Below are 25,216 nucleotides of genomic sequence, written 5' to 3'. Positions count from 1 at the left end.
CCTGCAGCAGTACTTCACAGCACTGCTTGGCAGCCACGCGCCAAAGTTCAGCCCGGATCTGCCGGTGGAGGCCGACTGGTCCAAAAAGGCCATGGCCTTTGTCAAGCTCTGGGCCGCCGACCATCGCATCCGCGCGCGCCGCATGGTGCTGGCCGCCAGCGCCGCCATCATCTGCTATGCGCTGCAGGACGCCGGTGCGCACTGGGCGGAGCGGTGGGCGGAGTGGGCGCCAACCATTGCGCCTGTGGTCGCCGAGCTTTTCAGCAAGCCGGCGGCGACCGCTTTGCATGAAGCCTGCGTGCATGCCATGCTCGCGATGCCGCTGCCGCCGCCGGCCGCTTCCGCTGCTACCGCCGACGCCCACCCGCTGTACATGCTCGCCCGCCTGATGAATCCCGAGGACGAGCGCGGCCGGCCGTTTTTCGCGAGCAGCCGCGATTGGTTCTTCACACAGGCGATGCCCGTGGTGCTGGCCGAGCTTGCGGCAGCGGGGAGCAACACGCCACGGGAGTTTCTGGCCCGGCTGCTGTCGTCGGTCGAAACCATGTACGCGGTGGTCCCGTGGCTGGATGTGGCGACGTCGCTGGTGCAGAATGTCTCGCTGAGCCGCGGCTTCCCTGTGGCCATGATGCCCGAGGTGGCCAGGGCCAACTTTGTCTCGTTTCTTTCGCCGCTCGCCCGCGTCCTGCTGGCCATCTCCGACCACGTCGAGGGCAGGGCGCGCGGCGACAGCGGCGCCGCGGCTGAAGATGACTCAGCCAGCGTTCCCGACACCGCAGCCACTGCCGACTCCACCGCCGACGACCCAATGTCCCCCGGCCACTCAAGCGACTCTGGTGGCCACGACGCCGCCGCCGCTGCCGGCTCCGACGCCGACGCCGACGCCGACGCAGAAACGGGCTCAGGCGAGGGCGATTTCAACTGGCCATGGCTGGAGGAGAACCTGGTCGTGTACGTGGTCAGCAGCTTGCACAAGAACGCACTCAACGACACCATTGATGCGCTGCTCGACGTCTATACGCACAGCAGTGTTCGCAGTCTGCGCCGGTCCATCGAGAACGTCGCCGTTGCTAGCTCACTGCATACCCCGCAGATTGCCCGCATAATCGTCGATCGACTGATGGCCAAGCGCCCGCTGGATATTTTCAGCTTGCATTCGCTGCGGCCGCGCACATTGTCGGAGATGGCTACCCAGGCTTTGCCGCCTGTGGCGGGGGTGGGGATCCTGGGCGTGGACCCCGCGGGGACCTTCCGCCCTGGTGCTGAGATCTTCCCGCTTGCCTGCCGGATTCTAGACCTGGCCCTGGGCGCCACCACTGCCGCTGGCGCTGGGGCAGCGGGTGCTGAGGAAGGTAGTAGTGTTGCGGCGGTCGCGAGGCTGATTGAGGACCAGTTGTGGGCGGTATGCGAGGAGCCGGATATTCGGCGCAACCTGATTGCACTGAAGCCCCGGCTGATTCCGAAAGACCAGCGACCGGCGGCAGACGACAACAGTACGTCGCAGGAGGCTGTTCTGCAGGCCACCTCTGGACACCTACATATCCAGGCGGAAACTGTGGCTTCCTCTGCGGCGTATGCCCTGGACAGGTCCGTGTACCTATTGAGTCTTTTGGCAGACAGTTGTGTGGGAACATTAGATGAAGAGGAAAATAAGGCTGCGGTTGGGGATTTCATGTCTGACCAGACCGCTGCTGGCGTTGATCAGAGGAAGGTTAGGAGGGAGTTGTTTGTGAAACTGGCTCATTCAAGGGTGGTGTTGGCTGCGCTGATGACGGCAGTGGGGGATACGATGAGGCAGTTTATGTCGGTGCCGGCGGTGCGCGAGCTGCTGCGGATTATGTGGCAACTGGCCATAGAAGACGAGAAGGAGAAGAAAGAGAGGGAGAGGGAGACAGAGAAGGAGAATGATGGGGAGGGCGAGGATGAGGACGAGGACGAGGACGACGACGACGAGGGCTGTGTTGGTATCGTTGTGCCTGTGTGGATCGGGGTTAATTTTAATGCCCTGGCTTCAAGAATATTTAACCATCCGCAGGATGAGTTTGTCGACTGGGCGACCATCCAATCGCACCTGTGATCAATATTTTTTGATTATGGCAGAGCGAGAATACATATAGAATTTTTTTATTATATTTTGTTTATTTTATTTTATTTTATTGCGTGTTAGAAGAAAAATACAATAAAACACTCTTTTTCTCTTCGTTTCAATTTTTTTCTTCTTCAAATTTCGCTCTCTTTACAAATAATGTCGCAGAGCGCCCATCGAAGCAAGGTCGCCAGCAAACTGGACAAGGCCGCCAAACGCGCTCAGCGCCGCCAACACATATCGCACGATTCCGATTCCGACAGTGAAGTCGAAGTCGAATGGGGCCAAAAACTCCACCCCACCGACCCCACAGAAACCACCACCAACACCACCACCGGCAATGGGCGTCGAATAACTCGGCACAGCGGGCTAAGCAACAAGAACGAGTACAAAAGCGTCCTAGTCAATGGGACAGAATACCACGTGGGGCAGACCATCCAAATACGCAGCAGCTCTTCCCACGAGGACCAGCCATACCTAGGGTTAATATTCAAGCTGTGGGAGAACGAAGCGGGAGAAAAGCAAATGGTGACACGGTGGCTGTTACGCAAGGGCGAGATGTTCTTGGGAAAGAAAAGGACTCTGGTGGAGGATGTGGGCGATCGAGAAGTCCTGTATTCGAATTCTGACGACCTCATCAATCCCGATTTGATCCTTGGTGAACTGGAAGTATGCGGCGATGAGCGATTCAAAACCATGTCGGTGAAGAAGCAGACGGAGGAACTGTGGGTTTGTCGTAGGTACTTTAACGAGCATACGGCATTTGTCGGGGAATTGGACTGGGATGAGTTTTATCGTTTGGGGAAGGCGCTGGACCCGGTGGCTGAGCGGGAGATGTTTGCCCATGTGGAGAAGAAGAAACCGCTGGGGAAGGAGGCTGCGAAGCTTATTGGACACGCCAAGGTTGCTGCTAGGCGTGCCCGTGGGGGAGCCGCCCCCGCCGCCGCCGCCGCCGCTGCCGCTGCCACTACTGGTGGCAGTACTGCGCGTAAGGGAGTTGCGGGAAGGACCAAGAGACGCAAGGCGGACAGCGATGTGGACATGGAGGGTAATAGCGAGAATAGTGGGGATGAGCCGGATACCGAGGATGAATCATTTGTTCCTGCTGAAATGCCTCCCCCTGCCAAGGGTTTACCCGCGCGCACAGCATCGAGGACACCTGTACGCGCAACCCGCGGCAAAGCGGTGCCCGCGACCAAGCGGCGCATGCGGCTGCAGGATCTCCAGCGCCCTGCCTCTGTCACCGCGACGATTCTCAAACGGGCGTCGAAAATCCTTACCGCCACAGGCTCTACCAACTCTTCCTCAGGCAAAACCATCTATGAGACCGCCCGCCAGCGACTGCACGTATCCGCAGTCCCCGATACACTGCCCTGTCGCGAAGACGAGTTTGCAGAAATCTACGGCAGCCTCTACAATGCAATCGAGGAACGCAACAGCATGTGCATGTATATCTCGGGAGTTCCAGGCACGGGCAAGACCGCGACCGTATACGAGGTTATCCGGACTTTGCAGGAGAATTCGGAGGATGGGGAGCTGTCGGAATTTCAGTATATCGAGTTGAACGGAATGAAAATGACCGAGCCCTCGCAGGCATATGCGCAGCTCTGGCAGGCGATTTCTGGAGGCGAAAAGGCGACGCCCAGGCATGCCGCGCAACTACTTGAAAGGCACTTTAGTGCGCCTAGTCCCCGCCGACACACCTACGTTGTACTGATGGATGAGCTGGACCTTTTGGTGACAAAGTCGCAATCCATCATGTATAATTTCTTCGACTGGCCTCACCGCCCACACGCCAAGCTTATTGTCATAGCTATTGCGAATACGATGGATTTGCCCGAGCGAATGCTGAGTCATAAGGTGTCGAGCAGATTGGGTTTGACGAGGATTAATTTCCAACCGTATACGCATTTGCAACTTATGACCATTGTTATGTCGCGGCTAGAGGGTTGTTTGGCATTTGGTTCGGATGCTGTGGAGCTGTGTGCGCGCAAGATTAGTGCTGTGTCTGGGGATGCGCGCAGGGCACTGGATGTATGTCGGCGGGCGGTCGAGATGGTCGAGGCTGAGGCGGAGGAAAAGGCGGTTGAGAATGATTCCGGTAGTAGTCGGGAGGATCTTCTAGTTACCATGCTGGTTATTGATCGGGCAGTTAAGGAAATGTACGCATCCGGGCAGATTGCATTTATCCAGAGCGCGCCCCTCCAACACAAGGTATTCTTGGTTGCCCTGCGGGCTGCTATTAGGAAAGCCGGGGTGCCGGAGGTTTCCCTTGGGGATGTGGCTTTTATTCACAGACAGTTGTGCCAAATGCATGAGCTTTCGGTGCCGAGTTATGAGCAGATATCGGCGGTGTGTGCGCAGTTGGGCGCGACAAGATGTGTTTTGACAGAGTCTAGTTTGTTGGATGTACATCAGCTTGTCAGACTGGCGATTGCTGAGGATGATATTACGGTGGCGTTAAGACCGGATGCTTTATTCCAGAAAATCTGCGTGTCGTGATTTGTAAGGTGTATTATGTTTTATAGTGTTTTCTTATTTGTTTGTTTATTCAGGAATAGGCAAGTTTTGCAGCGATTCCTGCGGGTTATAAGATATTTTAAATATAAAGCCACTTTCAGACTGTTCTGCTTGTAGGCTAGCTTTAATTGCCTTCACAGATGCTGCCGTCAAAAAAAACTACTTGCTATTCGAGATTTAAGTGGCATGCGCTAATGCTGGTATTTTCAATTATGTGATGTCTGGCTTGCTCTGCAAATATTGAAGCATTGTCGCGTCCAAGACCAAGTCGTTGACTCGAGTCAATGCTTGATTTGGAATATCAGCATATTCGCTCGGGTGATGCAACAATACCAACCACCAGAGGTTTTAAATTGTTATCAACCAAAAATCACCCACCTTATAAGTGTCTCGCGAAGATCTATTACAATTTTCCTCCCAAACATATGTCGAAGGATATCAGCTCTACATATGATAATGATTTGAATTGTGAGTATCAGATACTGTAAACCAAATTAAAAAATAGGATTGTGTCAAGAGTATAAAAGAACCGCGGTATCCCCGCTCAATTCACACTTTTCGATTCAGCACAAGTAGCAACCTGCCTTTTTTTTACCTTTAGCAACCAATTTTGCTTATTATTTCCGCAACATTTCATTTTTTTAGCGCAACCTTCAAGCTTCATTCAACTCCCAAACAAACAAGCCCTATTTTTCAATATTTCAGCCATGCAGACCACCATTGCCTTTGTCGCTTGCGTTGCCGCCTCTGTTGCCGCCCAGGGCACGATGGGCTCGATGGTCAACCCTGACATGTCCATGATGAATCCATCGCCCTTCTCGTCACTGGCCAACGCTAACGCCCACCTGTCCCGCATGGCGTCCTTCTTCGACATGTCCCACGTGTCCAATGTCGAGACCACGTCCCCGGTGATGGTCACCCACGTGTTTGACCCCGCGACCAACAAGTTCACGCATCTGGCACTCAACGTCGTGCAGACCAGCAACGGCGCCTACTACCTGCCCGTGTGCACCGTGGACTCGATCACCACTGCGGGCCCCGACCAGGTCGCTGCGACTGACGGCTGCCAGTACGGCGTGCAGATGTCATCTGTTCCAGCTAATGTCGTGCGCACAAAGCTTGGTGTGGTTCGTCATTTGTTCCAGGCGATCAGAAGCGCTGCTAGCCACCCAACATTCAACTTTGGTGGGTTTATGATGAACACCGGCGCAGTTGGCCACCAGTCTGGCGCCGGTGCTGGTATGATTCCGGCGTCGACGGGCGCAACCGCTTAAGGGCTTGGATTTATTGAGCCGTTTTTGTTTTGTTTCGACATTTTTTATTGTTGTCATATTGATCCCCTTATTGATTAACAATAATAAACAATTTAAATGATGTGCAAATAACACAAGAATAAGTATATGGAATGAGCTTGCTCTTGTAATTATCACAAAACATTTGCATTCAGTTGTTTGATTTATAGTTTAAATGTATTTATAAACCCCTTTTTTACTTAGATAAAGCTGTACTTGGTCTTCAAGCGGCCGCGCTCGTACTGGTTGGGCCACTTGATGTTGACACCCAGCTCGTGCGCGGTGCTCAACACAAAGCTCGGATTCCTCAAGAACTCGCGCGCAACAAACACAGCATCAGCCTTATCCTCCTCCGCGATATCTCTCGCGACTGTCCCGCTAGAAATAAGACCAACGGCGCCCGAAAGCATGCCAGGAACCTCGTTCTTAACCTTAGTGGCAAACTGCACCTGGTATCCGGGAGCCAAAGGAATTTTCTGACGCGGATCGTTGCCAGCACTTGAGCAATCAAGAAGATCGACACCCTCCTTGACAAGAATCTTGGCCAGCGCAACTGTATCCTCGGCATCCCAGCCACCCTCGACCCAGTCAGTGGCTGAGACACGCACAAACAGGGGCTTGCCCTCCGGAAGCACCTTGCGTACCCGCTGGGTGACCTCAATCAGCATGCGCGTGCGGTTTTCGAACGACCCACCATACTTGTCCGTGCGCTGGTTTGACAGCGGCGACAGGAACTCGAAGAGCAAGTATCCGTGCGCCGAATGGAGCTCGATAACATCAAAGCCGGCCTTATCAGCGCGTACCGCTGCATCAACAAACGCCTGCTGGATATCCGCGATCTGAGCAAGGCTGAGTTCCTTGGGAACATTGTGTGCCTCGTCGTAGGCAATGGCCGAAGGACCATATACTTTGTCTGGCCAACCGCCCTCCTCGATAGTCGACCGGAAAGAATCGCGGGTTCCATAGAGCTGCAGTGGAATAGTGCTTCCCTTGCGACCACTGTGGCCAATCTGAATAGCGACAACTGCGCCGTACTCGTGCATGTGGCTGACGATGCGGCTCAAACCCTCGATGTGCTCGTCCTTCCACAGACCAAGGCAGTTGGGCGAGATGCGGCCCTCTGGTGTCACACCCGTGGCCTCAACCATGACAAGTCCGGCTCCGCGCATGGCGTATTGACTGTAGTGCGTCATGTGGAAATTGGTGCTGAATCCGTCTTGCGCCGAGTACATGCACATGGGGCTAACCCAAATGCGGTTTTTGATGGTGTAGTCGCGGATCTTCAGTGGCTGGAAGAGCTTGGGCAGTGGGTTGGGGTTCTTGCCGTTGGCAAATCCCTGCTCGATCTCCAGATCGGTAGGCTCGATCGCCGTTCCCGGTGCGGGGTTCTGGATCTGGTAAAAATCGTGCGGATCGGAAATGGAAAGCGACATATTTCTTTTAAACCTAAAAATGATATCTAGTTGGACAAAATAATAAAGTTGAAAGAATATAATTTTATTGAACGGGAGACTTGTCTGCGACCTATTTATACAAAAATATTTTTATGTTAATAAAAGTACTTTGAAGAAAAAATTGGTGCCACCATCGCTCAAAAGCATATACACAATGTTGCACAGATCAAAATGAAATAAGCATTGTGTTAGCAAAAAATACACTTTCCAATTTCCTGGTACTGAGGATTGTATTTTTGATGTATTATAATTCAGGATGCGGGGAACCCGTTTTAGAATTGGTGGGGAAGAGAGCAACTGGATTGGATAGATTTAAACGTATGGAGGTTCTGCTGTTGTTTCCGCAATCCGAAATAGTGCAATTGCTGACAAATAGTCAATTGTATTTGTCAGCGCAAGTTGCAAAAGAAAACCTGTATTCTATGATACGCCGAGCCCGTTCAATATATCTGAACGACGGATAAAATGAATCAAAAACAACACTAAAGATGATGTAATTAGACCACAAAAAGTTAAACAAAAAATCATTACTAATGTCAATTCATATGAATGTTTATATCTGGAAAATTTTAATACGAGCAATTGATGACAGCGTATTCTCACATTGGCAGTATGTCGTTTTTAATTAATTCCGCAATTCGGTGCGTAACAGAGAAACGACTGAGTGTTCAAGCTATTTTGGCTCTAGTATTCCAATTGAGCCTAATGTTTGGCTGTGCCAGTTTGCTAGCATTTTGACTGTCAATTGATTCAAAGCCGAAACGCAATGTCGTTTTTGGAATTAATTTAAAATAATACACAAGCGAAATTGTATACGCGTGCAGTACAGCCTTTCTTTTCATTCCTTCACGCTATGAATAAAGCTATATATATCTCTTTCATCTCTATTTTTATATAAATAGTAATATCACAATCATTTACAATCATTTACGAGTGTCACAGCCGCACGGATAATACAACAGGCAGTACTAACAACGAGGTGAGTATTTAGTGGCGTATTAACTGCCGTTTCATTTTTTGATTATATCCTCAACAGCCATTTGAAAAGTCACAGAATTATTGAACACAAGAGTGCGGACAAATAATCAATGTTTAATCTTTTTGAAACCTGCTTTTAACACAAATAGGAGTCAGTGGAAAAGAAGTATAATGAAAAGCAGGATTTTAGCGGGCGATTTGTCAGCAGACTGTGAAGCAAGCGACTGAACCATTGTCTTTTCAGCAGCACCAGCAGTAGCGTCTGTGACTACGCGCAAATTAAAATAGACTAAACGACAATAACTTCTTTTGTGCCAAGCCTGCACTTTGGATCCAATACTGAGGATGACCAGTCGAGCAATAATAACAGCGGCGAGCACACGAAGAGTGAGTTTGCCAGCATGATAGACAGCTGCAGGTCCCAGGTGCGCAATTTGCAGGATGCCACAAAGAACCCCGACAGCGAGGCTGTCCACCACCACCACCATCAACACAATCACCATAACCGGTGTCTCCGCCGCAGCCGCTCTAGAAGACCACAGCGCCCAAGCAAGGATAATGCCCCTGCTCCTGCCTCAGTTCAAGCTCCAACTCCCAAGGCACAACCCAAGGGCTCTGAGAAAATAGCGGCAATAGCACACAGTCAATACGATTGAAGGTTAAATTCTGGGTCAGCACAACACGCGCAAAGCACAGTAAACCTTGAAAACCATGAATAAAATCAATGGCAAGCTCAACCAAGTCCGTTAAGACCACAACTAAGGCCAGCACAATTTCCAGCTGTCTTTTTTTGAATCACAGGGGCAATTTTAAGATGGCCTACAACGACAGTAACAAAGATTTCTGCGAGTACCAAGGAGTATTTCATAGGCTTCTGATTAAGCCTGATGTTGTCAAAATACTTAGCAATAAAACTTTGTTAATCCTGCGTAGCGGTTTACACAACTGTTTCTCGATGTTCGGCGACCCATCTTTAAAAGCCACAGCTACTACCACTGTCATCAACTCAATCAGCAAATTTTCCCCCATTTTCTAAAGACTCAATAATTGACAACTGGGTTTACTATACCAACGGAAGATGGAATAAGGTCGGTGTGTTGCGAGCGGTTTTATCGCCAACATACCCATGCACGTCTGCGTTATCCGAGTTGATCTGCATTTTATCCATTAATTTTAGTATGCGCCTGACCTCTTTTGTTATCAATGCTGGTTTGTCACCATATTTTCAATATGACAGGTTTTTGAAGCTCTCGAACGCTCTGTAGTCAATGAAATTGTGGTTGCTGCAGTTATTATCCATTGATAACATAGCCACTGCTATTGTAATAAGACCTACTCGTACTAAATATATATTATTCAAAAATCCACTATAAGGGAGCCTAAAAGTCTCGCTTACCAATTCAAAACAATCACAATTTCAAAACAATTGCGATTGTCGCGTGACATCGTAATAATTGATGTCACAGCTGTGCCTGTTGTTTGGATAAAGCGTTTCTAACCCCCTTTTTGGGCGTCCATTGCAGATAACAACGGTGTAAATGTTGCTCATAATGGCTGTAGACAGTGATGTGCGGCTTATCATTTGTTAATAATAAATAGTGCTCTTGCAAATTATAAAATTAAACGAATATTCTCTGCCTTACTGACGATTGCAAATGTCATCATAGTTACTAACGCGCTTCATACTAAGAAAGTGAGAAAGTAGATCCACACGGTGTCGGGCTGGCCATCTCGCTCGACACAAGCAATAACTGCTCACAGAACTGACTCATCCTCATAATTGTCTGTGGTCTGGTTCGAGAATAAGTCCAATCGGCTATCTCGCCAATTTGTTTATTCTTGGCACCGGATCATTAGAATTGCCCTATTCTGTTGTCGTCTCATGCTCAGGACTTTTTTTTAACTTGTTGAGCCATTTGTAGAATCATGCGAATTCGTCAACAAAAAAGGTTACGGCGTGAGCAGACGCGATTTCCAGGATTAACGTAATCCATTATCCAGCATGCGAGTGGTCTGCGCACAGTCAATGCAGTATGACATTAAACAGATTCATACTGATTTTACCCACACCAAACTGTGGATAGCACCTGGTCCCAAGCGTGTGCCAAATGTCGTTTGTTTTTGGAAATAAACCGCTTGTGATGGTCTGTTTCAAATTGGGTTATATTGTCAAACATGATGCGCAGCTTTGTATGCGGCAATAATTGTTTTCATTGGACCGCAGAACGTCGGTGATTGTGGCCGGAGTCATGTCCTCAAACGGATGGGCTTCCACGTGTCACCTGCCCGCGTTTAGCCCCACAAAAGCATCTACAACCCATTCATCTGTTTCGCTCACGCGCGGTCAGGTCGACAACTGTTTTGATTGTATTTTCAGCAACTAACAATCTAGCATGCACTGCACGAGGGGGTGGTCTTTTGCTCTGCTGCGACAAACAGTCGGCTGTGTTTATTCTTGCCTTTGCGGCAATACAGCACAACATTTGTCACTTCTGGGCCCGATGACTTGGTCCTGAATACGTTGGCGTTTTCTTGAGTTGTACTGCGCTTGTGCGTGGATATTCCGATGGCGCTCGAGTCGCCGATCTCCATTGATAGCTTGACGCACATGTCAAGGTAGGTGTAGAAGTGAATTTCCGCTTTGACTAATGCTCCAGTTTTGCACCACACGGAGCGCCAATAGTCCTACATGCCAAATTCTGTGGGGGTAGTCATCCACAAACGCCAAGTGTTTAGAGCCTTGATCCATTTGACATTAAAAGCGTTGACGCAATGATCAGCGGCTCAGAGTTGCCTTGCACCGTGTGGTCTGTCAGCAAGAAGTTGTGCCTGCTACTCTGATAGCATAAATATTTACTCATTCTGGAGCCAAGCTAGATGACTGCAATCAACAGCCCCATCTTCACCAATGTAATTATAATTTCATTGCAGGGAAACTAAGTGTACTTGGCCAAAGTGGCCAACTGCACAAATATGCGCATCGCTATTATGTAATAGTTGGACAAGCTGTTCCCGAGCAACACCTGGTGCGCATCGATGTTGGAGTTTGGGCAATGCGGAAGTTGGCACCTGACAGTGGGCGCTCTTTGGCGTTTTGGTTTTTTTGAAGCTGTACCCGAGACAAGTTGACACAATTTTATTGTCTTTCTCCTGCGTCTAGTAGGCCCACTGTGTACTGGATTGTATACACGTGTTTGACGCAGAGCTGCATCAGTAGTTTGATCTGTCTGCTGGCTTCTGATAGCACACAGTGACTCTGGGAAGTGCACCTGATGGTATTTTGGCTGTTTTGTAATGTGCTAGTATTGGTCACATTCCCTGACTGACTGCATATATATACATATGTGCGCATCGTTTATAAAAAACGGTGTGCCGGGTCTCAAACGCAAAATTGGGTGGGACAATTGAAAAATCATGAACAGCTCGCTCTTGCGACTACTGACAATAACTAGAATTGTCAGAGTTCACGCCAAAGATAGCCAAACAATGGTTTTTAAATAATAATAATCTATAGTCAACAATTTAATTTTATATACAAAATACGCTAAATGAGGAGAGAGAGAATATGACATTGCAAGGCAACTTTTGCCGATACTTATTTGTAAAAAGAATTGAGTCAAGCTTGTGCTCTATAAAAATGTGGGTCTAAATCGATATATTCAAGTCTTAGAAATTACTTCTGGAACTGAAAAAGGGGGCAGCGCTGTGTGGGCAGCGCTGTAAACATCATGGTGTTCCTTGATGTCAGCCAGCAATAACAGAAATGTCTATAGTGGCCATGAGGGCGATCTTGATTCTTGAAAAGGGAAGATAGTAGCTTGAAATGTGTGTTGGGCACCACAAAGCTGTCTATTCTATAAATTGTTGATCAGTCCTGAGTTTTGAATCCTGACCATCGGATTTCTTCCCTTCTTTGTTCCCATTTTTGAAAACTAGCAAATAAAATTATATTTCCAATCAGCGCACGTGGGTATAATGTAATTCGAGCCTTGGCTATAAAATAAATACTGATCTACATTTCCTGCATGTACTGATCAGCGCAAATAGTACCCGTCACCGTACCTGCCTGTGAGTGTTGAATTACCAATGCTTCCGATTAGGGTGCAGGCCATTAAATGTTTCTCATAATTGCTCTGGCTTCACAGAAAGCTTACAAGCAGGCCATCTGTTTCTGATTCTGGTACAATGGCTATAGCTACTCATCGCGGGTCGTCTAACTTTTTGTTTAGACGCTGCCGATTTAATTGTGAGGCTTGTGCAAGGGCTTGATTAAAACCACACGAAACAATAGGGCCAAAAATAACTTTTTGGAAATTGGAAAAATTGGATTCCTCATGCGACATTTTATTTTCCGAATTAGCAATATTATAATAAGAGGGGGATGTGAAGAGCACTAGTTGTCTAGTGTTAGAAAAGTAGGGGCGAATTTATAAAGGGTTTTATTACTAATGTTTCTAAAGCACTACTAGTGCCGGCCTCATCTGATATATGTGCCTTGTCACCTTTGTTGTGCACATTGTCAATTGTGCGCTCCGTTGGCGAGAACTGGATTGTCTGCGAACAGACCAGTATCTTGGCAAGTCAATGTTGTGCTTTTCGCGTGTGTGCGCTCATGCGTGTGCATTGCAAAATGGGGAGCATATCTGGGCATCAATGTAAATGCCTCCCTAATTTACCCCTGCATGATCCAACTAGTGTCCTATCAATCGGCACGCGGGTGGAATCCTGTTTCGCGATTCTCAACCTCAACATCCACTTCCATATCTTCAGTCTGTGCAACAGCAAGTCTAAACGACAAAAAATAAGCACTAATATGCGTGACAAAAATAAAAGAAACACTCGATTATGCGAGCAGGCGCTGTTTTGAAAACGCTTGTTTACGTGCAATAAGACTACTAGCAACCGCCAATTTCAAAAATGATTTGTCTGCGACTCTTTTATTTGCCTCTCTTTGGCCAAATAAGCTACATTCAGCATTCGAGCCCCGAATACTTGTCCGCATTGGTTTAGATTCATCTGTACAATTTAAGCTCTTCTGATTTGGTACCGTTAAGGTGGGCCACTTAGGCCAATAGCTACTTTTTCTGGCTGTTCCTGACAATGAGGGTGTCGGCAAACCAATTTTTCATTGTGGCTTTATTCTTTTTCTTCTGTCGAATGTGGAGGGAAAAGACCTCAAATCATCAAAACGCCGATTGTTTTTGACCCTCCATCTTGGCAGGCGCATTGTCTACTTTCCCGCGCAGCAACAAAAAAGCTGACAATTTTTTGTTTCCTCCTCGTTTATTCGATGCGTTCAAGAAAAAGAGAGAAAGGGATGGAAGAGAAACAAATTGAAAATAGTGATAATAATTCAACCAAGCAGATGGTAAATTATTTACGCGACACGCTTTTTTTCTGGCGTAGCAAAGACTCGATTGGGATTCATGCGGAGAAAAGTAAACAAAGGAAAAGTCCCTGTTTGACCGTGCTCCACCGCACAGCCACCACTACACATATGGATATCAACATCAGCATATATTACTGCTGCTGGGCTTTGTTTGGAGCAGTTCAGCCCGACAGACTGGAAAAGAAGTCATCTCGATAGTATAGAAGAATCGTTCAAATTTTTCTGTCTTAATAAGTTCAGATCTTTTTCAGCTGCTTTCTAGATACACGCCATGAAAAAGGGTAAATTAAAAAGTGACGGGAGATACATACACGCGTATGCGATGTCTTCCGAATGAAGGCAAAGGATATGCAAAAATCCAAATATGCATGCTTTCCTATTTGCAATAACAATGTGATGAATAACGCGTCGACCTCATAAAAATTCAAGTGGGGTGATTGGCCTATATCGAGCAAAGAATATGGCCGTGTTCAATTTCTATGTTCTCAAAACGCATAGCTCGATTTTCGATGCTGCCTTTTCTCAAATCGCAGAAAACAGAAAAAAAGGGCAACGAAAAATTGCTGCCCAACTGAAAAATAAAAAACGGTCCTTTCCCCTCTCCTCCTTGCTCCATTTTTCTTTTTTCTTCCAAGCTCATATCTCGTTTATAACATCACCATCGCCACCACTACGACTTGAGCACCTTGTCATTTCCTTATTATTATTGTTGTTTTTTAATATTCTTTTTCTTTTTGTCATCCATCGTTTTTACCATGCCTTTTCGTATGAATACTGTCGCGCGCAATATGCACTCAGCCCTACGACAGACCACCACTACTCTTGCTGCTGCAACACTTGTTTTTAGACCACTTTAGCCATATCAACAGCCGTATCAACAAATTAATTGACTGTGCCACGCACAACTAACATGCTTTGTCAGGCCTGCCGCGCCCTATTTAATCCCAAGCCCAAGGCTAACAGCAACAACAGTGGAGCCGCTCATGATCTACGAGCTTCAGTGTGCTCATGTAGAAAAACGCGTTGCCCACTATATGTCTGAGGCTACCCTGGATGAGGCTGAGAGCGCGATTTCCGAGCTAACAACGGAGTATGAAAACCAATACGTGGCTTGATTTGTGGCCGAGAACAGTCGCGCGGAGACGGATGCTGAGAACGCAGCTTTCCGCATTGAGATGGATGCGCTTTACGTGCAGCTTAATGAGTCTCACCGCGAAACTTCTGAAATACGCTGCAATACCTCGGCCAGACTCGAGAAGTCGGGAACTTTCCGCGCCCAGGAGGAGGCTGGGGGAATTGCAGCTGGGTCTGCCTGCGCTAGCACGGGCGTCGCGGTGGCAAACCTGGAGCCTGCTCTCAGCGCTGCCAATGCCGCACATAATGAGTCAATGGCCACTCTCGCCGAGGCCAAGCACAATGCCGAGCGTGAGGCTGAGGCTGCTCGCAGTGAGGCACTTGAGCTTCACGCAAAGCTCGCGGATACGAGTTGCACTGCTAGTCAGCTTGAGGCAAAGAACTCAATTGCCCAACAGAAGCTAACTGACCTCAACAAGCAGCTGGACAATACCAAGCAGCAGAACAAGCTGCTGCAAGACCAGGTACAAGAGCTGCAGCGCGGCGCCAAGAAGCACGTCCTGGACCTCGATGAAATGCATAGCAAGCTTCTGTGTCTGAGGAAGACAGTGGCAAAATACCGCGTGGCCGCGGCTGGTGGCCACATGTGCATCTACTGTGTTGCTACACTTGGCAATACCATTGCAAGCGAGCTGGCCAGACACTGAATCGAAACAGGCGCGCGCTATCATTTCATTTTCTCATTTATTTCATTTTCTCATTTTTCACTCTTTCTTTTTTAAAATATTCATATAAAAATTGAAAAAATCGAAAGATTAAACATACGTAGCTGAAAAAAAGCCAAATAACATGTTTCGACAATTAATAACCATAGCTCTGACTTTATTAATGATGACATTGCCCATTTTATTTTTGTTATTGAATAGCATTTGTAATATTTACCAAAAAAGAGATAAAGCCCGAGATGATATTGTTTTATACGTTAGGGCGACTATTAATAACAATGTAGTAACGCATAGTTTATCCCGATATTAATAAAGAGGATATAATAAAATATTTATCCTTGTTATTTTTGTGTAAAAATATGTGCTTTAAATATATTACAAAAAGGCTACATATAATATATTTGAACAGAAAATCCGCTGATCACAGGTTGAGGGGAAGACTAAAATTGCGAAATAATAAGTGACGCTCATTCTCAATTATGAATTTCTCTTTCTATCTCATTTATATTTATATTATTAAATTTCTCTTTCTCAATCATGCCCAGCTCCTCATTCTTCGACGCGACGCTCGCCCAGCTGTCGCAGCTTTCTGCGCTGCGCGCGTGCAACCCAGACACCAAGGCACCCGAGGGAACTCAGTACCCGCCGGCCAGCTACGACTTCAAGGTACATTTCAACACAACACATTCCTCCAAAAACAAAAACATAAGGCAATTCACTGACTGGCTAGAATATATTCATAATACCACCGAATAGATGCCATCCATCCAGCCGGCCGCCGCGTCAGCCAGAGTTCGCGAGGACAACTTGTCGCTGAACTTCCGCACACTCAAGGCGCCCGTGAGCAAATTCACGCTTGAAACACCGTCCATTCGCACGGTTTCGCAAGTGAAGAAGCACCTTTCGCGCCTCTCTAATATTCCTGCAAACAGCATGCGGCTGGTCCTCAACGGCAAGGGGCTGGTGGACTCCAAACTGATTGGCGACTACGCAATCCAAGACAGCTCTGTCATTCAAATCATTAGCAAACCCGCCGGGGTCGGTAGCGGTGACTCACTGGTGGGCACCGAGGAGGTTGAAAGCAATCCGCTTTCGAGCGCCCTGAAGCAGCAAGTGGAGACAGAGTCAGGTGATACAATGGATGTTGACATGGAGCGCCAGCAGGAGCCCACGGCGGATGCGGCGATTGACAACGAACCCGAGCAGACTATCAGCCAGAGCACCAAGGAGCAGCTGAAGCAGGTGGGCAGCCCATTCAGAATCGCTCTGCGCGAGCTAGTCTACGGCAAGTTTGACAGCAGCCAGGCGGCAGCCGTAGACCATGCACTCGAAGAGTTCTTATGCAAGCTTTGAAGAGCATTTCTTTTAAATTGATGTTTTATTGCATTCTTCATTTATTATCAACGGTTCAATGAGTTTTAAAAGTAATGTAGGAAAATACTTAAAACTCGCGGCAGAGCATGAGCGCAAGAAGAGCCATCCGCACAAACATGCCGTACTGCATCTGGCGGAAGTACGCGGCGCGCTGGTCGGTGTCAACCTCGGGAGCGATCTCAGAAACGCGAGGGAGCGGGTGCATGACAATCATGTTGCGCTTACACTTGCGCATCAGGCTGTTGTCGATGATGTAGGCGTTCTTAGTCCGCTCGTACTCCTCGAGCGAATCGAAGCGCTCCTTCTGCACGCGGGTGATGTACAAAACATCGGTGTTGGCCAGCACATCGTCGGTGAGTGTGGTAAGCTCGTTCTGCATGACATAGGGCGCGCGCAGGGCAACGTCGCGCTTGATGGACTCAGGCATGGCCAGGGATGGCGGCGAAACGTAGTTTAAGGTGACGTTCTTGTACTGGGCAAGCACGCGGGCCAGCGAGTGCACGGTGCGGCCGTTGCGCAGGTCACCGACCAGGGTGATGGTCAGGCCGTTGACTGTGCCTAATTCCTCGCGGATCGTAAAGGCATCGAGCATGGCCTGCGACGGATGCTCGCCAATACCGTCACCAGCGTTGATGACGGGCACGCTGCACATGCGCGAAGCGCCCGCAACGGAGCCGGGCTGTGGGTGGCGCAGAGAAATGATATCGGCATACGAAGCAAAGGTGCGCACAGTGTCCTCGAGGGTCTCGCCCTTGGCAACCGACGACGACTCGCTGTTTGCAGTAAAAACCTGGCCGCCCAGGCGCAGCATAGCAGCCTGGAATGATGAAGATGTGCGCGACGAGGGCTCGTAGAAGACGGCAGCCATGACGCGACCGGCCAGCAGGGGCAGGCAGCCGGAGCGCTGCACAGCGGTGCGCATCTCCTGGGCAACGGCAAAGAGAAGGTGCAGATCCTCGCGCGAGAACTGGCGGACGCTCAGCACGTGCTTCATGTAGAAGGGGTTCTCGCCGCCATGGCGGGCAAGTACGTCGGCCAGTCGGTTGGTCTGAATGGCGCGGGGCACCGACACGAAATCGCGCGCAACAAGCGGTGCTGAAGTGGAAACAGTGGCTGCGGCGCTGACGGGCGTCTTGGGAGTGGCCTCGGCCTCAACCGCAGTCTCGGCTTCAACAACCGCGGTCTCTATGGCCTTGATCTTTTGAGCAGCGACGCTCTGGAATCCAGGGCCCGAGCTGACCGGGCGCAGGACACGACCCAAGTCGCGGCCGGCAGGCGCAGCCTCAGGGGTGAAGAAGCGGCCATCGAGCAGCAAAGTCTGGCCACGCATGACAACACGGTGGACGGCGCTACGAACGGGCGCGCTCAACAGAGAAGTGAACCAGCGCGCATCGGCAGCGCTGGGAGGAATGCGCACCTCACGGTCCTCGTGGATTTCGACGCACGTCTCAGGCTGCTCGGGAAGGCCCAGGATACGGCGCGGCGCAATGCACAGGCGCTCGATGACATCCAAGTCGCGCAGACGGCCCTCAGCAACAGCTGTGAAGAGCAGGGGCAGGGCGACAGTGTAGCCAAGAGCGGCAGTGTCCGAGGAGTCGGTCTTTGTGACCTTGGCAACATCGGCGGGGACAGTGCCCACAGCGAAGCAGTCGATCGAGGAGAGACGCGCCCACAGCGGGGCGACGTTGGCGGACAGACCGGGGGTCGCAGGCAGGCGATCAGCAAACAGCGCAAAGAGCGACACGTCGCAAGTGACGTTAAGCCCGCGCGCGCGGCTGAGCTCGATCAGGTCGAGATCGGCGGCCTGGCGCACATCGGTGATGTGAATCTGGCGATGGCCCAGGGCCGCGAGCAGCAGCAAGGCGGCGAGATCGCTGCCAGATGCGCGCGCAATGACGGCCGAAGTCTGGGGCCAGGCCTTGAAGTGCTCAGCGGCAGCAGAAACAGAGGTGACGTGCGACTTGTCCATCAGCATGAAGAGGAACGGGGCCTCGGCGCTGAGCGCGGCGGCCGAGCTCGCGTTGGAGTCAGTGGCGGAGACTGCAACAACAAAGTCGGCGTGCGCATGGCCGCGGGCAATAGCCTTGGCCTTGACGACGTCGACAGCCGAGTCGGCAATAAAGGCGAGCGTCGTGAAACCACCAGTGAGTGCTGCCTGTGTGGCAGCCTCGACGTCAGCAGCGGCGGACGGCAACATCGCACCGATGTTGACCAGGCCAGGCAGGACGGTGGTGCGGTGCGACGTGATGTAATCGACGCTGTCAATCTCGAAGGACTTGGCCTCCTTGAACCGCGCCATTGCCTCGATAAACATCTTGGCGCACTTGACGTTGGTGATCAGCGGCACTGAGAAGTCAATCGCCATGCGACGGCTGCGGTAGCCGTTGCTTACGTAAGACGCGGGGCGGCGGAAGCTGTTCTTCGACGGAAGGTTGATGTACAGGTCGATCTTGTTGTTTGAAAGGTACTCCTGCAGGCTGTATCCCTCACGCGCCATGTCGGCCTCCAGCGTCGTGATCTCGATGCCGTGCTCCTGGACAAAGTCGGCCGTGCCTGGCGTGGCGAACAGCTTGTAGCCAGCGTCGGCCAGACGGCGCACGGAATCCATCATCTCGACCTTCTCCTTGTACGAGCCGATCGACAGCAGGATGTTGCGATCTGGCAGCTGGAAACCTGTGGCCAGCATTGCCTTGAGGTACGCATCGTACTTGTCCCGGCCAAACGCAGCAACCTCACCGGTTGATGCCATCTCAACACCCATGATGGGATCAGCACCCTGCAGGCGAGAGAAACTGAACTGCGGCACCTTGACACCGACGTAGCTCAAACGCTGGCCGCGGTTCGGATACGGGGTCACTGGCAGGCCGAGCATCACCTTGGTCGCCATCTCGATCAGATCAACGCCCGTCACCTTGGACACAAACGGGAACGACCGCGCCGCGCGCACATTGCACTCAATGACCTTGATCTCGTTGTTCTTGGCCATGAACTGGATGTTGTACGGTCCAGTCACGCGCAGGGCCAGACCGATGGCGGCAGTGGCTTCGCCGATCTTGCGCACGGTGACAGGGTCCAGGTCCTGGGGCGGTTGCACAAGCGTAGCGTCACCAGAGTGCACACCAGCGTTCTCGACGTGCTCGGACACGCAGTGCATGATGAGCTTTCCATCCAGGGCCACGGCATCGACGTCGATCTCCTTAGCCTCCTCGATGAACTTGGTGACAACCACTGGGTGTTCGCGCGACATAGTCGCTGCCTGCTCCAGGTACGACTTGAGGTCGGTCGAGGTCGACACGACGTTCATGGCCGCGCCCGAGAGCACGTACGAGGGGCGCACGAGCACGGGGTACCCGACCTCATCGCAGAAGGCTTCGGCGTCCTCGTACTGGGTCAGCTCGCGCCACTGTGGCTGGTCGACGCCGATCTGGTCCAGCATGCGCGAGAACTTGTATCGGTTCTCAGCGCCGTCGATGTTCTCGGGGCTCGTTCCGAAAATCTTGACCTTGTTGCGGTGCAGGGCAAGCGCGATGTTGTTCGGCGCCTGGCCACCCATGCTGATGATCACACCGGCGGAGGTCTCGGCCTGGTAGATGTCCATTATGCGCTCCAGCGTGATGTTCGAGAAGTACAGACGGTCGGCCTCGTCATAGTCCGTCGACACTGTCTCGGGGTTATAGTTGATCATGATCGTTTTGAATTTGTTCTCGCGCAGCGTGCGGATGGCGCGAACGGCACACCAATCAAACTCAACGGAAGAACCAATACGGTACACGCCGGAGCCGAGCACCATCACGCCGTTGTCGACAAAAGACACATCGTGCTTTGACGCATTGTACGTGATGTACAAGTAGTTGGTGTGCGCCGGGAACTCGGCGGCGACAGTGTCGATCTGCTTGACAAACGGCGTGATGCCGTAGCCGATGCGCGTGTTGCGCACCTGCATTTCGTTGCGCTTCGAGAAGTGCGCAATGCCCGAGTCTGAGAAGCCCTGCTGCTTGGCGTAGCTCAGGAGGTTGCGCGGGATCTGCTGGTCGGCCTCAAAGGTCGACAGGGCGCGCTCGGTTTCGACCAGGCCGCGCAGCTTGCAGAGGAACCACTTGTCGATGGCCGTCAGCTCGTGGATCTTCTCGACAGTGTAGCCCATGTGGAACGCGTTGGCAATAGCGAAGACACGCAGATCGGTCGGCTTGGTCAGCTCCTCCTCGATGGCCTCCTTGGTCTCAGCCACGTATGTGTTGCGGGAGAAGCCGTCAAAGCTCGTGTCGACTGAGCGGATGGCCTCTTGCATGGTTTCCTCGAACGTGCGGCCTATGGCCATGACCTCACCGACAGACTTCATGGCGGATGAAAGGTTCTTGCTCACGCGGTCAAACTTTTTAAGATCCCAGCGCGGGATCTTGACGACAATGTAGTCCAAGCTGGGCTCGAAGCACGCGGTTGTCTCCTTGGTCACACTGTTGCGGATCTCGTTGAGCGGGATGCCCAGACCGAGCTTGGCGGCGACGAACGCGAGCGGGTAGCCGGTGGCCTTGGACGCCAGCGCGGAACTGCGGCTGAGACGCGCGTTGACCTCAATAATGCAGTACTCGCGGCTGTGCGGGTTCAGCGCGTACTGGATGTTGCACTCGCCGACGACGCCCAGGTGGCGGATAACATTGACAGCGGTGGTGCGCAGCATCTGGTAGTCTTCATCGCTCAGCGTCTGACTGGGGGCAACGACAATCGAGTCACCCGTGTGGATGCCCAGCGGGTCGAAGTTCTCCATGTTGCACACGGTGATGCAGTTGTCAAAGCTATCGCGGACGACCTCGTACTCAATCTCCTTCCAGCCCTTCATGCTGCGCTCGACCAGGATTTGGGGTGAGGCGGCAAACGCCTTACGGCACAGCGCCACAAGCTCCTCCTCGTCGGACGCAAAGCCGGAGCCCAGACCGCCCAGAGCGTAGGCCGCGCGAATAATCAGCGGGTAACCAATGTCATTGGCAGCGACAATGGCCTCCTCGATGCTGCTGGCTGCATGCGACTTGGCGCACTTCTCGTTGATCTCACTCATGGCCGACGCAAAGAGCTCGCGGTCCTCAGTGACCATGATGGTCTCGATCTGCGTGCCCAGAACCTGCACACCCAGGCCCTCGAACTCGTCGCGCAGATTGACACCAATATTCAGTGCCGTCTGTCCGCCAAACGTGCAGTAGATACCGTCAGGGCGCTCGTGCAGGATGACCTTGCGGACAAATTCGGGGGTCACGGGCAAGAAGTAGCACTTGTCCGCCAGACCCTTAGATGTCTGAATCGTGGCGATGTTGGGGTTGATCAGCACGGTGTAAATGCCCTCCTCCTTGAGCGCCTTGATGGCCTGCGAGCCAGAGTAGTCAAACTCGCCGGCCTGGCCAATGCTGAGACCGCCAGAGCCGAGGACTAGCACCTTGCGGATGCGGCGGCCGTTGACAATGCGGCCAGACTTGTCCGAGTCGTCGGATGCCAGCTCGATCTCCCACTTCTTGAGCTGGTCGCGACGGGCCTGTGCAGCCTCAGCACCCGGGAATTCGACAGGACCCTCGACCTTGCCCGATGCCAGGCAGCGCTTGACAGTGTCCAGGAAAATGTCGAACAGGATCTCGGTGTCACGCGGGCCTGGGTTGGACTCGGGATGGAACTGCACCGAGAAGTAGGGCAGATCGGTATGGTAAATACCCTCGTTCGAACCGTCGTTGGCGTTAACAAACAGCTCCTTGACATTGGCGGGTAGCGTCTCGGCCTTGACAGCGTAGCCGTGGTTCTGAGACGTGATGTAGCAACGGCCAGTTAGCATGTCCGTGCAGGGGATGTTCTGGCCGCGGTTTCCATACTTCATCTTCTCAGTCTGCGCGCCCGACGCCAGAGCGAACACCTGGTGGCCAAGGCAGATACCAAAGATCGGAAACTTCTTGAGCGCCAGGGCAGCGCGCACGCGCTCGATGGTGGCTGTGATGGTGGTAGGATCACCGGGGCCGTTGGACAGGAACAGGCCGTCCATGGAGTCGGCAAGAGACAAAAAGTCATAGTCCCAGGGAACGACCAGCAGCTCGACGCCGCGCTTGACAAAGCAGCGGATCTGGTTGTATTTCATGCCAATGTCCACGGCGACAATGCGCACAGTGCGGCCGTCGGGGCGCTTGATCGCAGTCTCGGGTGCCGGCGAGTACAGCTTGGGCTCCTTGCACGACACGTCGGCGACAAGGTTGGTGGCGTTAGGGTCAACCCAGGTGACGTTCTGGTACTCGGGCAGCAGCGCCGAGGTTTCGGGATCCTCGGCCACCGCACGGCTGTCGCTTTCGCCGACGATGCTAGTCGGGAACAGGAGCTTGCCCAGCATGACACCCTCTTCGCGGATGCATTTTGTGATCGCGCGCGTGTCCACGCCGTAGATGGCCGGGACACCCTCGCTCTTGAGCCAGTCGCCCAGGCTCGAGGTCGCCAGGTGGTGGGAGAACTCGGCGGATGCCTGGCCAACGACCAGGGCAGCCACGTGAATCTGGTTCGACTCAAAGTAGGCAGGCAGATCCTTAAGCAGAGGGTCCAGCTCCTCACGGCTCGGGACACCGTAGTTTCCGATCAGAGGGTATGTGAGCACCAGGATCTGGCCGCGGTACGACGGATCGGTCAGCGACTCGGGGTAGCCGACCATACCTATTTGAGGATATTTCGCATTCAAGCAGTTTTGGAAACCGTTTTTGGGATTATGTTTCCAAATGCGGTAAGCGGAAACGAATCAAGAAAAAAAGAGCGTGTAATTTAGTCCAGGCCATTCTGTTCTTTTTTTGAGTTGTCAATCACAAAGTCATTGCGCAAGCTAGTAATTAAAAAGGCGAGCGTGATTAATTGATTGATGGTGCTGCCCCCCAAAAAAATCAAAATTATTGGGCCTGCGAAAAAGGAAAGAAAAAAGCTGCTGCCGCTTAAAGAGATAACGGGTATGTACGTGATCGAAATTGGACACATCCTGTTTTTTCTTATCACAAGACCTATATTGTTGAGACGCTTTCGCAGCAAATGCTGTGATGATACCAGCATAAGCATTTTTCCAAAACGAGAAATATCACCCAGCACGGGAAAGAAAAGGCGGCACACACGGACAAGTGTTGTTAACAAAATACTTACCCGTTTGGAAGACGCACTCTCCTGAAACAGACTTGGTCTCGGCGCCAAAGGAGTGTCCCTGAATGATGCTACCGTCCTGAAGGACAAGAGCAGCCAGAGTGGGCGTGTGGGAAGAAGCCTTGATCTCTTCAGGGGTCTTGGCGGCGCAGTTGGGTCCATAGGACGGCACGGCGGCAGTGCACGGCGGCACAATAGTGGTCGTGAGCACCGGCGACGCGGCGCGCGATACTTGGACGTTAGTGGCGATAGGAATAGCAGACATGGTCTTGAAGATATGGGGGTGTTGATTTTTATAGACGAAGGGTGAAAAGAAATGTGTTTTTTTGGGGGGTGTGGAATGAAATATACAACTTTGACGAACGACTCAAGTTGAATTTTTCTTATAAATACAAGGCCTGTGGCTTTAGAGAGTAAAAGATAATGTTGGTTGTTATTTTTGTGTGGTAAAAAGAGAGTTAACTTGACAGATAATCTCGATGATGACAGAAGTTACGGTGATAACACGAAATGTGTAAACGTATAATCTGATTTGATTTGCTCTTGCTCCGAAGTGATGGAATAAAGAAAAGGCTACCTCGGAGAAGGGAACCAAGACAGTTGTCAGAGGGGCCGGGCACGCGTGCTTTTATACTGATTCGAGTGTTCTCGCCCTTTTCCCGCCTCATTATTTTCCCCTTGCTCTTTTTCTCCCCCAACCGAAAAATTATCTTGCACGCGCTGGCACAAAAAAGTGCATGCGCAAAAAATTAACAAACAAGCTTGCCGCCCTCTTCCTGTTAACTTCGCAACCGAGTGGGAGCGGGAGCGGGAGCGAGAAGAGGGATGAAAAGAGGGGGGCCGCGGCATAGGGTAATCACCCACCTCATTGACCGCAAGACGCAACTCACCTTCTTGCTATCCCCGCACGCATCCCTCTGCCACAATCCGTTTTTCCTCTTTTTTGTTTCCAGCCAACCGATCCGAAAATATATTTTTTTGGGGAGAGTAGAAAGCGCGCAAATAATGTTGGCGCTGTCCATGAAAGGACAGTTTCCAGTACTAAAAAGGACAATGCCCGCGGTTCATTCCGAGGGCGCGCTCCGTTCAAAAATTAACAATACCAGCAAAAAACGTATATTTCGCCTCCATTTCCCTCGCCCCCTCATCCTGGCTCGTACCTGCTCTGTAGATAACGATTTTTCAGT

At 51.2% G+C, this 25,216-nt stretch overlaps 7 protein-coding genes across 7 annotated transcripts; 5 read left to right on the top strand and 2 right to left on the bottom strand.

Moving 5' to 3' along the window:
* Window positions 1–805: 805 nt before the first annotated feature.
* BX661DRAFT_177981 (uncharacterized protein) lies at window positions 806–2,168 on the top strand (the record flags this gene model as incomplete). Its single annotated transcript, XM_051534783.1, has 1 exon — window positions 806–2,168. The coding sequence occupies one exon, from the start codon at window positions 809–811 to the stop codon at window positions 2,075–2,077; it is 1,269 nt and encodes a 422-aa protein (XP_051393626.1). The 3' UTR covers window positions 2,078–2,168.
* Window positions 2,169–3,048: 880 nt separating this feature from the next.
* BX661DRAFT_177979 (P-loop containing nucleoside triphosphate hydrolase protein) lies at window positions 3,049–4,736 on the top strand. The gene has a single exon (XM_051534782.1). The coding sequence runs from the start codon at window positions 3,128–3,130 to the stop codon at window positions 4,586–4,588; it is 1,461 nt and encodes a 486-aa protein (XP_051393625.1). The 5' UTR covers window positions 3,049–3,127; the 3' UTR covers window positions 4,589–4,736.
* Window positions 4,737–4,771: 35 nt separating this feature from the next.
* Window positions 4,772–6,016, top strand: BX661DRAFT_177977 (uncharacterized protein). Its single transcript, XM_051534781.1, has 2 exons — window positions 4,772–4,961; window positions 5,208–6,016. Exons 1-2 carry the CDS (start codon window positions 4,891–4,893, stop codon window positions 5,878–5,880), a joined length of 744 nt encoding a protein of 247 aa, XP_051393624.1. The 5' UTR covers window positions 4,772–4,890; the 3' UTR covers window positions 5,881–6,016.
* Window positions 6,017–6,056: 40 nt separating this feature from the next.
* Window positions 6,057–7,776, bottom strand: BX661DRAFT_177975 (FAD/FMN-binding oxidoreductase). Its single transcript, XM_051534780.1, has one exon. It carries the CDS (start codon window positions 7,329–7,331, stop codon window positions 6,099–6,101), a length of 1,233 nt encoding a protein of 410 aa, XP_051393623.1. The 5' UTR covers window positions 7,332–7,776; the 3' UTR covers window positions 6,057–6,098.
* A 6,977-nt stretch (window positions 7,777–14,753) lies between these two features.
* BX661DRAFT_196461 (uncharacterized protein) lies at window positions 14,754–15,500 on the top strand (the record flags this gene model as incomplete). The annotated part of the gene is made up of 2 exons (XM_051538052.1): window positions 14,754–14,825; window positions 14,862–15,500. 2 exons carry the CDS (start codon window positions 14,754–14,756, stop codon window positions 15,498–15,500), a joined length of 711 nt encoding a protein of 236 aa, XP_051393622.1.
* Window positions 15,501–15,997: 497 nt separating this feature from the next.
* Window positions 15,998–16,915, top strand: BX661DRAFT_71679 (uncharacterized protein). Its single transcript, XM_051539442.1, has one exon. It carries the CDS (start codon window positions 16,275–16,277, stop codon window positions 16,869–16,871), a length of 597 nt encoding a protein of 198 aa, XP_051393621.1. The 5' UTR covers window positions 15,998–16,274; the 3' UTR covers window positions 16,872–16,915.
* Window positions 16,916–16,959: 44 nt separating this feature from the next.
* On the bottom strand, window positions 16,960–24,294 carry BX661DRAFT_196459 (uncharacterized protein; the record flags this gene model as incomplete). The annotated part of the gene is made up of 2 exons (XM_051538051.1): window positions 16,960–23,561; window positions 24,033–24,294. The coding sequence occupies 2 exons, from the start codon at window positions 24,292–24,294 to the stop codon at window positions 16,960–16,962; spliced, it is 6,864 nt and encodes a 2,287-aa protein (XP_051393620.1).
* Window positions 24,295–25,216: the final 922 nt, after the last annotated feature.

Source organism: Kickxella alabastrina (genome assembly GCF_025024165.1).
Source record: "Kickxella alabastrina strain RSA 675 chromosome Unknown BX661scaffold_4, whole genome shotgun sequence".
Classification (NCBI taxonomy): domain Eukaryota; kingdom Fungi; phylum Kickxellomycota; class Kickxellomycetes; order Kickxellales; family Kickxellaceae; genus Kickxella; species Kickxella alabastrina.
The sequence above is the reverse complement of the archived record's forward strand: the minus strand, read 5'-3'. Positions and strand labels throughout refer to the sequence as shown.

Excerpts from the sequence above, each read along its gene's own strand:
- BX661DRAFT_177977 (XM_051534781.1), top strand. The coding sequence starts at position 4,891 with ATGCTTGATTTGGAATATCAGCATATTCGCTCGGGTGATGCAACAATA. Across the intron at positions 4,962-5,207 it reads ACCACCAGAGGTTTTAAATT|CAACCAATTTTGCTTATTAT; the intron begins GTTATCAACCAA and ends TTTTACCTTTAG.
- BX661DRAFT_71679 (XM_051539442.1), top strand. The coding sequence starts at position 16,275 with ATGCCATCCATCCAGCCGGCCGCCGCGTCAGCCAGAGTTCGCGAGGAC.
- BX661DRAFT_177975 (XM_051534780.1), bottom strand. The coding sequence starts at position 7,331 with ATGTCGCTTTCCATTTCCGATCCGCACGATTTTTACCAGATCCAGAAC.
- BX661DRAFT_177979 (XM_051534782.1), top strand. The coding sequence starts at position 3,128 with ATGGAGGGTAATAGCGAGAATAGTGGGGATGAGCCGGATACCGAGGAT.